We start from the raw sequence: 15,000 nt of genomic DNA on the forward strand, positions 1-15,000 counted from the left end.
CACACACACACACACACACACACTCACACCTGGTGTTTTCTTCACTAGCTTGCTCCACTGAAGGGGACGAGTGGAATAAAGTGATAGAGAAAACGAGTGAAATGGAGAGATAGAGGAGTAGTAGAATGAGAGATAGAGAGGAGCAGGAGTGGAATGGAGAGATAGAGAGGAGGAGTGGAATGAGAGATAGAGAGGAGAAGTGGAATGGAGAGATAGAGAGGAGGAGGAGTGGAATGAGAGATAGAGAGGAGAAGTGGAATGGAGTGATCGAGAGAAGGAGGAGTGGAATGAGAGATAGAGAGGAGCCGGGGAAGAGATGAGGAGAAAGAGGGATAGAGAGAATGAGGGATGGAGGAAGATAGAGGAATGTGAATCCTGAGGCATATGAAAGAGAGAGAGAGAGAGGATGCAGGAATGTAAATCATAAGGTGTGTGTGTGTGTGTGTGTGTGTGTGTGTGTGTGTGTGTGTGTGTGTGTGTGTGTGTGTGTGTTGAGGGGCTCCTGTGGGTCTGTCTCTGATAAGCAGCATTGCTTCTCGGATTAGCCAGACGATATCTGATCATCAGATGTGCGCACACATATACACACACACACACACACACACACACACACACACACACACAGATTTGTAGCCTGCAGGGTCTCCTGTGTGAAGCTCAGATCTCCCCTGTACACTCTCTCTCCTCAAGCCAGCATCACACACACTCATTGGACCTTCACCAAGCACCAGGCCAATCACATGCTAGGTTGTTGGTCTGTGCATGGCCAATACTGTTATGTAATGGGCTAACTCATAGCATTTGTTAACCAGCACCCCATGCATAATCATATGTCAGCTAGAACGGCTTGTTTAGACATGGCAGACGCTACTGCAGTGTGTATGTGTGTGTGTGTGTGTGTGAGTGTGTGTGTGTGTGTGTGTGTGTGTGTGTATGTATGTGTGTGTCTATTTGTGTGTCTCTGTTTGTGTGTGTGTGTGATTGTGAGGAGCTAGACTCAATCTCACCTCCTTTTCCCTCTCCTTCACACAGACTCACACACTCTGTCTTTCTTTCTCTATCTCTCTCTCAGATATGCTCATTCACTCACTCACTTATCCTGCCCCCCCATCCCCACACACACACACACACTCACACACACTCCTCCTCTGCGAGGTCTCCAGTGCTGTGTGACTGCTGGCAGTGAGCAGCAGCTGAAATTGGACGAGGGGGTCAGACGTGATGAGAGACGACAGCAAGCGTCCAGAGAAAAGAGGAGAAAATGAGAATAGCTTTCCACAGGAGGGAGAGAGGGAGAGAGGGAGAAGGAGAGGGGATGGAGAGAAAGAGAAGGAGAGAGGGAGAGAGAGAAGAAGAGGGAGAGAGACAGAAGGAGGGAAAGCGAGAGAATGGAGAGAAAGAGAGAAATGTATAGAGAGCAAGAAACATACAGACAGTGAGAGAGAAAGCTAGCTGGAGGGAGAGAGAGAGAGAGAGAGAGAGAGTGCTGAGAGACGAATAGAAAGAGGCTGTAGTACTCGAGTCCGCTCTTGGACTCAAGACGTTTTTTTATGGTCTCAGACTTTTCTTGGACCCGCTGGTATTTGGACTCGGACTTTGTTGCCAAATATTCTACTTGGTCTTGACCGAGTCCAGCACGGGCTCAAAACTATATCTAGTTTTCTAAATTAGAAATCTACACTCTTAAAACTATATCTAGTTTTCTAAATTAGAAATCTACGTTTTCTAAATTAGAAATCTACACTCTTAAAACTATATCTAGTTTTCTAAATTAGAAATCTAAAAGAAACTCATTGATGATCTGACCGTGTTCAGGCAAAAGAAGGTTTAATTGATTCAAACTCTATAATGGCTGTGTATTGACATCACAGAACTCATCTTTTAAAGTAGAAGTAGTTGGGTAGTTATAGTGAAGGAAGTAGCGTAGACAATTAGTTTTTCGACTCATTTCGTCATCTCTATTTTGGACTCAAACGACTTGGACTCGGTCTTGACCTGGTCTCCACTAGTTCTCTGGTCTCTTGGCCTGGTCTCCTGTTCTCTGGTCTCTTGACCTGGTCTCCACTAGTTCTGGACTTGGACTTGTCTTGGACTCAACAAAGATGGTCTTGACAACAACCCTGGAAAAAGGGAGAGATAGAGAGAGAGAGAGTCCTGTGAAAGAGAGAGAAAAATGGAGATACAAAAGGGGTAGCCAGAGGGAGAGAGTCCAGAGAGAGAGAGAGAAAGAGGGATAGTCCTGAGAGAGAGGGAGAGAGGGAAAGAGGGAGAGAGTCCTGAGAGAGAGAGGGAGAGAGGGAAAGAGGGATAGAGTCCTGAGAGAGAGAGGGAGAGAGTCCTGCTCGTCCTTATTGCCTAAATCAGAACCAGTTAACAGCCTCATTTTCCTGCCTGAACTACAGCCAGCAGGGTCAAGTCAATCTGTCGGTGTGTGTGTGAATGTGTGTGTTTGTGAGAATGTGTGTGTTAGTGTGAGTGTGTGTGTGCCAGACATGAAAATGTTCTCTCTCTTACAAACACACTCTCTCCAACACACACACATACACACACACACACACACACACACACACACACACACACACACACACACTCTCTCTCTCTCTCTCTCTCGTTCTCCAACACACACATGCACATACACACTGTGTCTCTCACATGCATACATATAGTAGATCCTGTTTTGTGAAGTTTAATAATGTGTGTGTGTGTGTCCTCCAGGCACGCTCATTCTCATGCTTCAGCTGGTAATTCTGCAGGCCCTGCCTTTAAGCTGTCCCTGTGTTGCTATGGCAACATTCCTGTCATTCCAGTTAAGTTACGTGATGGCTTGTCAGTTACTCTAACACCTTGAGGAACCGCATAGAGAGTGACGCTCAGAGACAGAGCTGACTCACCGACGCTAGACTCTCTCAGGCCAGGGACAGACACACACACACACACACACAGCTCAGACACACTAAAGCTCACACATATTCTCTGTAGACATGATTTGCTTGTTGGCCGTCGCTTGTCGTATTTGTGATGCGATATCTGGCATTGCCAGCGGTTATTCCGCCTGTTCCGCTGAATTTCATTACCCTTACACACTCACACACACACACTTATGATCTGAGCCTACCAGAGGGAGCTGAAGGTAAAGTTCTAAAATATTAAGAATACAAACACACCCACCCACCTCTGTTTTTACAGCTGATGCTATTGGGTGATATGTACTGTATGTGTGTGTGTGTGTGTGTGTGTGTGTGTGTGTTTTTACTGCTGATGCTATTTGGTGTGTGTGTGTGTGTGTGTGTGTGTGTGTGTGTGTGTGTGTGTGTGTGTGTGTGTGTGTGTGTGTGTGTGTGTGTGTGTGTGTGTGTGTGTGTGTAGTGTAGTGGTTAAGGAGCTGGGCTAGCGTGCAGTAGCCTGAAAGTTGTCGGTTCAATTCCCAGCTTCCACCGTTGTGCCCTTGAGCAAGGCACTTAACCGGGGAGTGTGTGTGTGTGTGTTTTTCCATACAGAATTTACTGTTGTGGCTGAAACTTGGTCCTAAGTACTTTTCGATCAATACAGGTGCTTAATATTGTATCAACATACTTAGGCACGAATGCATGGATCAATGTGATGTCTATTTGTGTGTGTGTCTAAGTGAGTTTGTGAGATGTGTGTGTGTTTGCTCAGTGGTATTGGTGGAGGATATTGGTATTGATTGGTTTTGGTCTGGGTGCAGTTGGCTTTAACATGCAGACCTGTGTTAGTCCCAGTTTGGTGAAACTGGACAACTCCAGAGGCCTACATCAGCATATCACACACACACACACACACACACACACACACACACACACACACACACACACACACACACACACACACACACACACACACACACACACAGATCAACTCCAGAGGGCTACATTAGCATCACACACACACACACACACACACACACACACACACACACACAGATCATCTCCAGAGGGCTACATTAGCATCACACACACACACACACACACACACACACACACACACACACACACACACAGACCCAACTCCTGAGGCCTACGTCAGCACCACACACACACACTCATTTTTTCTTTCATCCTCTCTCTTTTATAGTCTTATCCATCTGTCAATCTCCCTCTGCTCTCTCTTCTCTCATCCCATCTGTCTCTCTCTGTATCTATTCTATACCTCTCTCTCCATCTCTCTCTCCATGGTGTGTTCTTGCATAGTGTAATGCAATGATATCCTACTCTCTCTCTCTCTCTCTCTCTCTCTATCGTTTCATCTCTGACGTGTGACTCCCTTTCTTTTGTTCTCTCTGTCTGTCTCTTTCCACTATGTTAAAGCATTTGTCACTGTGTGTGTGTGTGTGTGTGTGTGTGTTTAAGCATTTGTCAGTGATGTGTTTTGAAGTGAGATGTGTGTCTGAGGTATGAGGGACTTTGATGTTTGAAGATATCTATAAAGGTATTAAGAAGGTTATGTTCTAAGGTGTGTGTGTGTGTGTGTGTGTGTGTGTGGGCGCGCGTGCGTGCGTTTGTGCGTGCGTAACCACACACACATGCAGAGGAACATAGCTGGGCATGTGCCTGCACAGATTTTTTCAAATGCTGTTTTAATTAGTGTATTACTGTTATCTATGTGATTTGCTGTTGTAATGAAATTAATCATTGTAATGATGTCATGTATCATATCTCATAGTCATACACCCTCTTCCTTACAATGTTATTTTTATTCCCAAAGTAGCAGGATGATATATCTCTTAGTAAGTAACAGCATGTAGAGCAGGCTGTAAGGCTCTGATGTCACATGGCACAGGGAACTCTGCTGCTCATGAAGGCAGGAGGAACTAGCCATGTGTTGCTAGGTGGTTAGCGGAACACTAATCCCCTTTGGAAACGTGTGAAAATGAGATGCAAATACACACTATGCTTTTTAGCAATTATTTTTAGCAATTCAGGCACTGATTGCTTAGCAAGATAGTTGGCCAGTGTCAAGCTAGTTATTAGCCACCCCTTAATCAATCAGGTTTTTAAACTTAGCTATAGCTAGTTGTGAAAGCTTAGACTATATGTTATATGTTATATGTTATAATATATTTTAAACATAAATAGACCCCACCCTTTCATGCCCACCGACAACTTTGTCTTGCAACATTGTGTGTGTGTGTGTGTGTGCTCCCAGTGTGTGTGTGTGTGTGTGTGTGTGTGTGTGTGTGTGTGTGTGTGTGCGCGCATGCGTGCTGACTGTGACGGTGGTGATCCACTAGTACTACATGACATTTTGTTGTGTCGCATTCCACTCTATTGAGACTGTGAGCTGACTGTTAGACACACATACACACTTAACACACACACATCCAGTGTGCAGTCCCCATGGGTTACTGAGCCAGAGGCACCAATGACAATTTTAGCAGCAGACACTCAGCAACAGATTTAGTGATGAGGGGTATGTGGTGTGTGTGTGTGTGTGTGTGAGAGAGAGAGAGAGAATTTTACCCTCCTCCTCTTACTCCTCCTCCTCCTCTTCCTCATCCTCCTCTTCCTCATCTCCCTCCTCCTCCTTGTCCAGTGAGTGAGTCAGCCCTGGCCAGAAGCTCTCAGCCCTTAGCCCCAGCTGCTAATCACGCTAATCACGCTACTGTGGGCCCATTCATCCTCATTAGAGCCATGCTGCAATTCAGCGCTAGTGGCCATATCTCCAGGATGAAGTGGGTTGTAATGTCTGACTCACTCACACACACACACACACACACATACACACACACACACACGCACACACACGCATACACACACACGACTAATGGCCGTCTGTATTCACAGCCTGTCTGAGGATGCTACATCAAGTCTCGCAGTGTGACACACAAATTACCACACACACACACACACACACACACACACACACACACACACACACACACACACACAGAGCAGCTATCATCAGCACCACCCAGCATCAGCCCAGTGTTAATTAAACTCTCAGCAACACACAGCTGAAGACTTGCAGAGAGGGATAGGAAAGAACGAGAGGAGAGAGGGACATAGGACAGGAGAAGGAGTGTTTGTGTCTGTTTAACAATCGTATAGTGATGGAATCCCGTGTTACCTGACCGACAGTCACTGTGGCTTGGTTGACCATGGCTCTTCCTTTTGCACTAAACTAGAACTAAGATATAAGGGCAGTTAGTTTTAGAGTGTCTGACCAAATGCTTAAACCCCCCATGCACGCACGCACATACGCACGCACACGCGCGCACACACAAACACACACAGCGTTATTCATAAGACCACTCCTTATCCTCCTCCACCATCTCCAATATCTGTTTCTTTCTTCTCCTCTCCTCTCCTCTCCTCTCCTCTCCTCTCCTCTCCGCCTCTCCTCTCCTCTCCTCTCCTCTTCTTTCCTCTCCTCTCCTCATCTCCAATGTCCAGTCTCTCCCAATCAAACAAGCGTAACAGTAGTGTTGTTAGTTAGATTAGTGTATGCCTAATCCTGTGAACATTTCAGATGCAACACCATTGCCAAACGCACATGGCAGCAGGTGAAAATGAAACACAAAAACATTATTCAGAATAGTAGGTTTATATAGTTATAGCTTGCATTAATATTTCTTAATTATGAAAACATGTAGGCCTAGTATGCTTATAGCCTTCACTTGGCCTCTGTGAAGGCGTGCCAATCGACCACCGCTCCCAAGCATCCTTTTGGCCAATGTTGGGGGTGGATGGGTGTGTTTCATGGTTAACTGTGCTTGGTCTGACAGTAAGAATATCCACTCGATCAAGTCCTTTTGTTCTCCAGACACAGAATATCTCACCATTCTCTGCCGTCCATTCTGGTTGCCAAGAGAATTCACGGCTGTTGTAGCAACCGCAGTATACATTCAACCGCAAGCGGATGCAGAGCTCGCGCTAAAAGAACTGTACGCGACCATCAGCAAAACGGAGAGCTTACATCCAGAGGCTGCTTTTATCATTGCAGGCGACTTCAACCACGCATCTCTTTGAAAGATACTGCCCAAATATTTCCAACACATAGATGTAAACACACGTGGAAATCGCACACGAGACCACTGCTATACTCCCTTCCGCGATGGGTACAAGCCCCTCCTTCGCACACCGCATCAAAGCAGCAAAAAGAGAATATAGGCACAAGATTGAGGAACAGCTGGAAGGGAATGATTCAAGGAATATGTGGCAGGGACTGCACATGATTTCAGATCTGAAGGGGAAGAAATCCAACATCAAAGTCTCTCACCCCTCACTTGCAGACGAGCTGAACCAGTTCTATACACGTTTTGAGGTTAACATCAAACCTCCAGTAAGAGCCCCCTCCATTTCTCACCTCTCTGACCCAGGCCTAATGCTCACAGTGGCTGATGTGCAGAAATCTTTCAAGCAAGTCAACATTCGGAAAGCAGCAGGACCTGATGGGATTCCAGGCCGTGTAATCAAAGTGTGTTCAGAGCAACTGGCTGGTGTGTTTACATCTTCAACTTCTCCCTGTCCACGTGTGTTGTACCAAGCAGCTTTAAGTCATCTGTTATTGTTCCAGTGCCTAAGAAAAGCCAAATCACCAGCTTGAACGACTGGCGACCTGTGGCCCTCACCCCCATCGTGAGTAAATGTTTTGAGAGGCTTGTGAAGAACATCATCTGCAAAATGATTCCACCTACGCTTGACCGTCACCAGTTTGCCTACAGACAGAATAGATTTACTGATGATGCCATCACCAGCGCCCTGCATACCTCCCTGACACACCTGGAGAAAAAAGACACTTATGTAAGGATGCTGTTTGTAGACTACAGCTCGGCCTTTAACACCATTGTCCCCAGTATACTCGACGGCAAGCTCAGGAGTCTAGGAATGCACAGCGGTTTATGTAGCTGGATACTGGACTTCCTCTCTGGACGAAAACAGGTGGTGAGAATGGGCTCCATCACATCCTCCTCCTTGACCATCAGCACGGGAGCTCCGCAAGGTTGTGTTCTGAGCCCTCTCCTCTACTCCTTGTATACGCATGACTGTGTGGCTATACACAACACCAACACCATCATCAAGTTTGCAGATGACACCACTGTAATCGGTTTAATCACAAACAATGATGAAACAGCCTACAGAAAAAGAAATCAACAACCTCATGAATTGGTGTAAAGGAAACAACTTGTCTCTGAATGTGTCCAAGACAAAGGAATTGATAGTTAACTACAGGCAGAAAGAACAACAGTTTGAAGCCATTAACATCAATGGTGAGACAGTGGAGAGGGTGAGAGACTTTAAGTTCCTTGGCGTTACCATCTCTGAAGACCTCACCTGTGACAGTCACACTCAGCACATTGTAAAAAAAGGCCAACAACGTCTGTACCAACTCAGACGATTGAGAAAGTTTGGAATGCGACCCAAGATCCTGAGGTATTTTTACAGAGGCACCATTGAGAGCATCTTGACTGGGACCATAATCGCATGGTATGGGAACTGCTCTCAATACAATAGAAAAGCACTTCAGAGAGTTGTGCGTACAGCACAGACCATATGGGGCTGTGACCTACCCTCCATACTGGAGTTATTTGAGGGAAGATGCATTAGGAAGGCAAAAAAATCTTGAATGATCCTAGTCATCCCAACCATGAACTATTTGAGCTATTACCATCTGGCAAACGATATAGAAGCTTGAAAGCTCGTACCACCAGACTCCGAAGTAGTTTCTTTCACCAAGCAATTAGATTGCTGAACTCATGCTGAAGACAACAAGGCACTTTTTTTCTCCCCCCCATGGCTACACACACACACACACACACACACACACACACACACACACACACCCTTTATTTATTTATTTTTTGAGGAGAAAAAACACAACGAATTTTACTCTATTATAAACCTATAATTAGATGTAATAAAAAAAATCTTGAATCTTGAATCTTGAATCTTGTTGCATGAGAAGGTGTCATTACTGAACCTCCTCCTTCTCCATTTCTCTCTCTCTATCTCTCTCTCTCTCTCCTCCTGTAGTGTCGTTACTGTGTGTGTGTGTATTTGTCGTGTGTGTGTGTTTATTTGTCGATATAGGTCACTCATTGTCCCTCAGATTGTGGCATGTTGATACATACTGGGCAGCAAGATATGCTTTATCTCCTTCTCCTAATAGTATCTTTAATTTTGATATGTCATTAAGTTCATTAAAATTAGGAATTTCTGAGTTAAATTTGTTGAAGGTGAAAAGGTTTCTTGTTTGATCGAAGGATGTACATTGTGAGGAAGTGCATCTGTGTCTCGACCAGGGTTTCCGTTGTCCGGTAATTACCGGACATTGGCCGGAAAAAAAATGAAATGTCCGAAAAAATTAAATCTCTCCGGTCAAATTGTCCGATTGAAATTGGCTAATAATCCCGTCCCCTGACGCAATCTGAATTTGAGAATAAGCCTTAGCCTAATATGTAAGCCTATATTGTACGTCCTCTGGCTATGTTTTTAAATGAACAGGCTCTACCGTTTGAAAAGTAAGCTATGAAACAACATGCATAGCCTATGCTGCATTTCAAATAAGCGCACGCTTAAAACATCCATGTTAAACAAATAACATGGTTTAAACATGGCCAGGCCCAGGCAGACTAGCCTTAAAAGTTTTTTCAGAGGCCACACGTGATGGATGATAATAAATTGGTAACGTCTGAAGCCTCAGATGTCCGGTCAACTCCACCACCAAAAAAGCAGAAGTGTCGGGCGTATCTGTCGGAATCAGTGACATTGGGAGTTGCGGCCGCTCCAAGACACTGTCATTCTCCGTGTAGGCCTACACTGGACATGCAAAGTGTTCTTTACCCAATACAGTAGGCCTATGTGTTCTCTGTCTATGATCTGCAGGGTTAGGGCCTCCTCGACGAGGAGATTGCTGGTCCGCGGATAATTTCTGGCACAATTAAACGGTATCATTGAACCGCGGCCAAAAGAAAAGGAACTAAACATTTCCCAGAATAGGAAACATTTCTTAATTTATTGTTATCAAATAAAGAGGCATAGCATTAGGGGGTAGTGGTGTGAGCGCTCATTCTTGTGTGTCTGTGCGCATCTGTGTAAGTTAAACAGTCACCATAACGTGGGTAGCAGCAACAAACAACGTTGCCTTTTTAAAACAACGAAGCGGACTCTTGCTGTCCATGAAAAGATACTGGCTAGATCTTGTTAGGCATGTTTAAGTTAGGCTAATGAACATGTTGCATTCTATACAACCTGATTATGTCATTCTTTAAGCTACATAGCCTGTCTCCATTTTTCCTCAATTTGACTAATTAAGAAGCGATAGGATATTTGACCGGCATATCATCAAAATGTCCGGAAAACGAAACCTCTGCCGGTCACTTTGACCGGCACCATTTTTGTCTAGCGGAAACTCTGGTCTCGACCTCACCTGTCATGCAGTAACCACATATTCTATGTTCTTTTGGTTGCCATGATTTTCTGATTCTTCCTTTTTCAATTTCCAATTTGTGGTCACTTAGCCTGTACTTGGTAAGGGTCAGTCTCTGTTTTCTATCTCTGACAGTATTAAGATATTCGGTAACACTTTATAATAACTACACACAATTCATAATTTATTAAGCCTTTGTTACTTATTAGTTAATGGTTTGTTCATCATTAGTAATTTCTAATTTATCATCAGTAAAGCATTTGTTCACACATTTATAAATAGTTTGTTCATAGTAAATAAGTTTATATCTTAAATATGTTCATACATTATTGTTAATACTTAATAAATGATGCAATAATATGTTTTTGATTAAGTAATATTTCCATTATTTAACAGTTGTTACATACACATGCACTAATGATTAGTTGGGGTGAGGATACATATTACCTATTATATACATATTATAAACCACTTCCTAATACTATAACTAATAATTAACTCAGAAGTTACAAGTGGTTAGTTAATTATATTTTGTGAGCTCATCTAAAGTGAGGACGTTTTATGCCTTGCAACACATTTACAAATGAGTAATGAAGTTTACACTTGCATTTATTCATTTAGCCAACACTTTCACCCAAAGCGACTTACACATGTCAATGAAATTAAAGGGCAAGGCCACATTGGTGAACGCCGGGATTTGAACCCCCAACTTTATGGGTTACTGCATGTTAACCCGGCTCCCTATCCACTACACTTCCTCTGTCCAGTGGTATTACAACCGTCAATTCAAAAATATAATATAGATATGCGCGTTTACTATGAACAAACCATTTTTAACTGTGTGTAAACATGATTTACAGATGAGAATTAATGTAGGAATAATGCTTTACAAATGAAGAATACAGCATTTAATAATAGTTTACTGATGTTTAATAACAGTGTGTAGTAGAAGAAAACAGAAACTCTTGCATAGTTGTAGGGTTTTCTATCTGGGCCAAGGTAGTGTAGTGGATAAGGAGCTGGACTAGCATGCAGTAGCCTGAAAAGTTGGGGGTTCAATTCCCGGCTTTCACTGTTATGTCAATGGCCTTCAATTTAATTGACATGTGTACGTCGCTTGTCTGCTAAATCAATGAATGTGAATGTAATCTTTACAACTCATTTGAAAAAGTGTTGCAAGGCATAGAAAGTCCTCACTTTAGATAAGCTCACAAAATATCATTAACTAACCACTTGTAACCCCTGAGTTAATCATGAATTATAGTATTAGGAAGTGGTTTATAAAATATGTATCCTCACCCTAACTAATCATTAGTGCATGTGTATATTGCATAATTTATTAAGTATTAACAATAATTCTTAAACATATTTTAGATATAGGCTTATTTACTATGAACAATCCATTTATAACTGTGTGTACAAATACTTTATTTATGAGAATTAACATAGGAACAATGCTTTACAAATGATGAACAAAGCATTTTGTAATAGTTTGCAACTGGTTTATAATAAGAAAAAAAATTAATTATGTATGAACAATAAATTACTAATGATGAACAAACCATTAACTAATAAGTAACAAAGGCTTAATAAATGATGAATTGTGTGTAGTTATTATAAAGTGTTACCAGATATTCTGCTAATTTATATTCTCGGTTTAGGGCCAGATAGCATTATAATCTACATTATAATCTACCATACAGTGCAATGGGCTGGATGACACTATCAAATATTTTAAGCCAGATTTTAATTGGAATTTGGAGATTATAAAATGTTCTTTTAATTGCATTTAGGGCTCTTCGAGCTTTTTCCTTTTGTGCATTCACTGCCATGTTAAAACTCCCTGATGCTGTCATTGTTATACCTAGGTAGGTATAACTCATGGTGTGGGGGATGATAGAATTGTTTATTTTAAATTGGTGTTTGTTTTCTTGGCATTTGGGGCGTTTTTGGAAAATCATTACATTTGTTTTGTCTAGGTTTATCTCTAGGGCCCAGGTCTTACAGTACTTTTCTACTATGTCTAACTGTAGTTGTAGACCTTTTTCAGTAGCAGACAGTAGAACCAAGTCATCAGCAAAAAATAGAGACTTCACCTCTCTATCTAGGAGGGAGAGGCCAGGACCGGGACATTGCCCTAACTGGATAGCAAGTTCGTTTATATATATATTAAATAACGTCGGACTTAAATTACAGCCCTGACGGACACCTCTCCCTTGGGTGAAGTATTGGGTTATTTTTTTTTCCAATTTTAACAGCACATCTGTTATTTAAATACATGGATTTAATTAGGTCATACACTTTACCCCCTATCCCACAATTTAGTAGTCTAAAATAGAGCCCTTCGTGCCAAATAGAATCAAACGCTTTTTTAAAATCAATGAAACAAGCAAATATCTTGCCATTTTTTGTTTGGTGAACATGTTCATAAATTAAGGTGTGGAGCGTATAAACATGATCAGTGGTACAGTGTTTTGGAAGGAAGCCAATTTGATTTTTGCTTAGAATGGAATGTGTATCAAGAAAATCTGCTATTTTCTTGTTTAAGATACTGTAGAACAGCTTTCCCAGGCAACTGCTGACACATATGCCACGATAATTAGAGGGGTTTGATTTGTCCCCTTTTTTGTGGATGGGGGAAATCAGCCCTTTACACCACATGTCAGGAAAATGTCCTGACTGTAAGATGATGTTGAACAATTTCAACACTGCACCATGCATCTCTGGGGTGCTGCATTTAAGCATTTCATTTTTAATGCTATCTGGACCACAAGCTTTCCTTGGCCGTAGAGAATTTGCCTGGGTGGTTAATTCTTCCCAGGTAATTGGAAAGTCAAGGGGGTTTTGGTTGTTTTTAATTTTTTCTTCTAATGATTGGAGTTTTTCTTTTATTAAATGTTGATCTGAATTGAGGTCATTAATTGGTATGTTTTTGTATAGATCTTCAAAGTGTGCTTTCCAGATGTTGCCATTTTGGATGGGTAATGCTTGTCGTTCCTTTGTGTTGAAATTGTTCCACATATCCCAGAATTGATTTTCATTAATGGCTTTCTCAATATCTTCAAGTTGCTTTTGGCTGTAGTTTTGTTTTTTGTTCCGAATTGTATGTTTATATTTGTTTAGAATTTCATTGTAATGAATACGTAAGGCTTCGTTGTTTGGTTGACGATGTTTTTCATTTGCTATTTTTCTCAGGTCTTTTCTGATGGTCTTGCATTCTTGATCAAACCATTTGTCAGATTTTTTTCTTTTTAAAGGCTTCTGTTTTTGCCTTATGAGGTCAGCTTTGATAGCTGCTTTATGAAATATCATGTTGATATAATTTACGGCCTTGTTTACACCTTCACTTCCAAGGTTATATTTGTTTTGATCATATGTTGATATGTCATTTATCAGATCAGGTGAGTTCAAGGCCATGATGAACTTGTCTCTACTGTCTGGGGCCCATCTGTAAGTGGGATGTGAATCACATAGTTTACAAGGTTCACGTTTTGTTTTGCTCTTTTGACCTGAGAGGTTAAAGAACACATTGATCTGACTGTGGTCTGAAAGGGGAGATTGCTCTCTGACAGTGAATGCACTGATAGTGGAGAGGTCCATGTGATTGCATATAGTATAGATAGTTTGACACATATGAAAATAACTACAACTATCACACATTTACAGTAGTAAATAGGAATTTCATATCTTTAAGCTAAGCTCTTTCTCTCTCTCTCTCTCTCTCTCCTCCCCCTGTAATGTCATTACTGAGCCTCCTCTCTCTCTCTCTCTCTCTCTCTCTCTCTCTCTCTCTCTCTCTCTCCTCCCCCTGTAGTGTTGCTGCGTGAGGAGGTGGTGCAGCTGCAGGAGGAGGTGTCGCTGCTGAAGCAGATGAAGGAGATGCTGGGTAAGGACCTGGAGGAGACGCACGGGGGCTCCGCTGACCTCCTCTCCGCCACAGAGCTCCGCGTGCAGCTCACACACAAGGAGCAGGAGCTGGACCGCGCAAGAGAGGCCCTGCAAGGTGGGACACACACACACACACACACACACACACACAGACATACACACACACACACACACACACACACACACACACACACACACACAGAGAGAGAGAGAGAGAGAGAGACGTACACACACACACACACACACACACACACACACATGTATGTGCATAAACACACACATGTTTTATGTTATCTGCCTTGATCTGAGTGATCACAAAGTAATGCTTAGAGCAGTCATGGTGAGGGGTCAATAGAACTCTTCACCATAAAGAGACAGATGAGGGGGCAATAGAACTCTTCACCATAAAGAGACAGGTGAGGAGGCATTAGTCTGCACACTAAAGCTAGGCAGACAAGGCTAGGGTCAATAGAACGTTTCTGCCAAAAGTAAACATGGTCCTGCAAAAATCCAGTGGGTACATCTGTGCCCTCTCTCTCTCTCTCTCTCTCTCTCTCTCTCTCTCTCTCTCTCTCTCTCTCTCTCTCTCTCTCTCTCTCTGTCTCTCTCTCTCTCTCTTTTCTTCAGCTGTCTGTGTCTTCTCCCAATAAGTACAGTATTTTATTCGGGTTTGGTAGGTCATAGAAATCAGGGATGTTTTCTTTCATTTTTGGAAAGTATTTATTG

General features: G+C 42.5%; 1 protein-coding gene across 3 annotated transcripts in view; it reads left to right on the forward strand.

The window, feature by feature from the left end:
- kazna (kazrin, periplakin interacting protein a) overlaps positions 1-15,000 on the forward strand; it is a 117,524-nt gene that overhangs the window by 67,739 nt on the left and 34,785 nt on the right. For all 3 annotated transcript variants that reach the window (XM_076276951.1, XM_076276950.1, XM_076276952.1), the window contains exon 3: positions 14,201-14,389. In XM_076276951.1, the coding sequence (XP_076133066.1) occupies positions 14,201-14,389 (189 nt within the window). The remainder of the gene's footprint in view (positions 1-14,200; positions 14,390-15,000) is intronic.

Source organism: Alosa pseudoharengus, unplaced genomic scaffold (genome assembly GCF_046254945.1).
Source record: "Alosa pseudoharengus isolate Yale_2024_CS ecotype anadromous, Long Island Sound unplaced genomic scaffold, YU_APseudo_1.1 YU_APseudo_1.1_scf_9, whole genome shotgun sequence".
Classification (NCBI taxonomy): Eukaryota; Metazoa; Chordata; class Actinopteri; order Clupeiformes; family Clupeidae; genus Alosa; species Alosa pseudoharengus.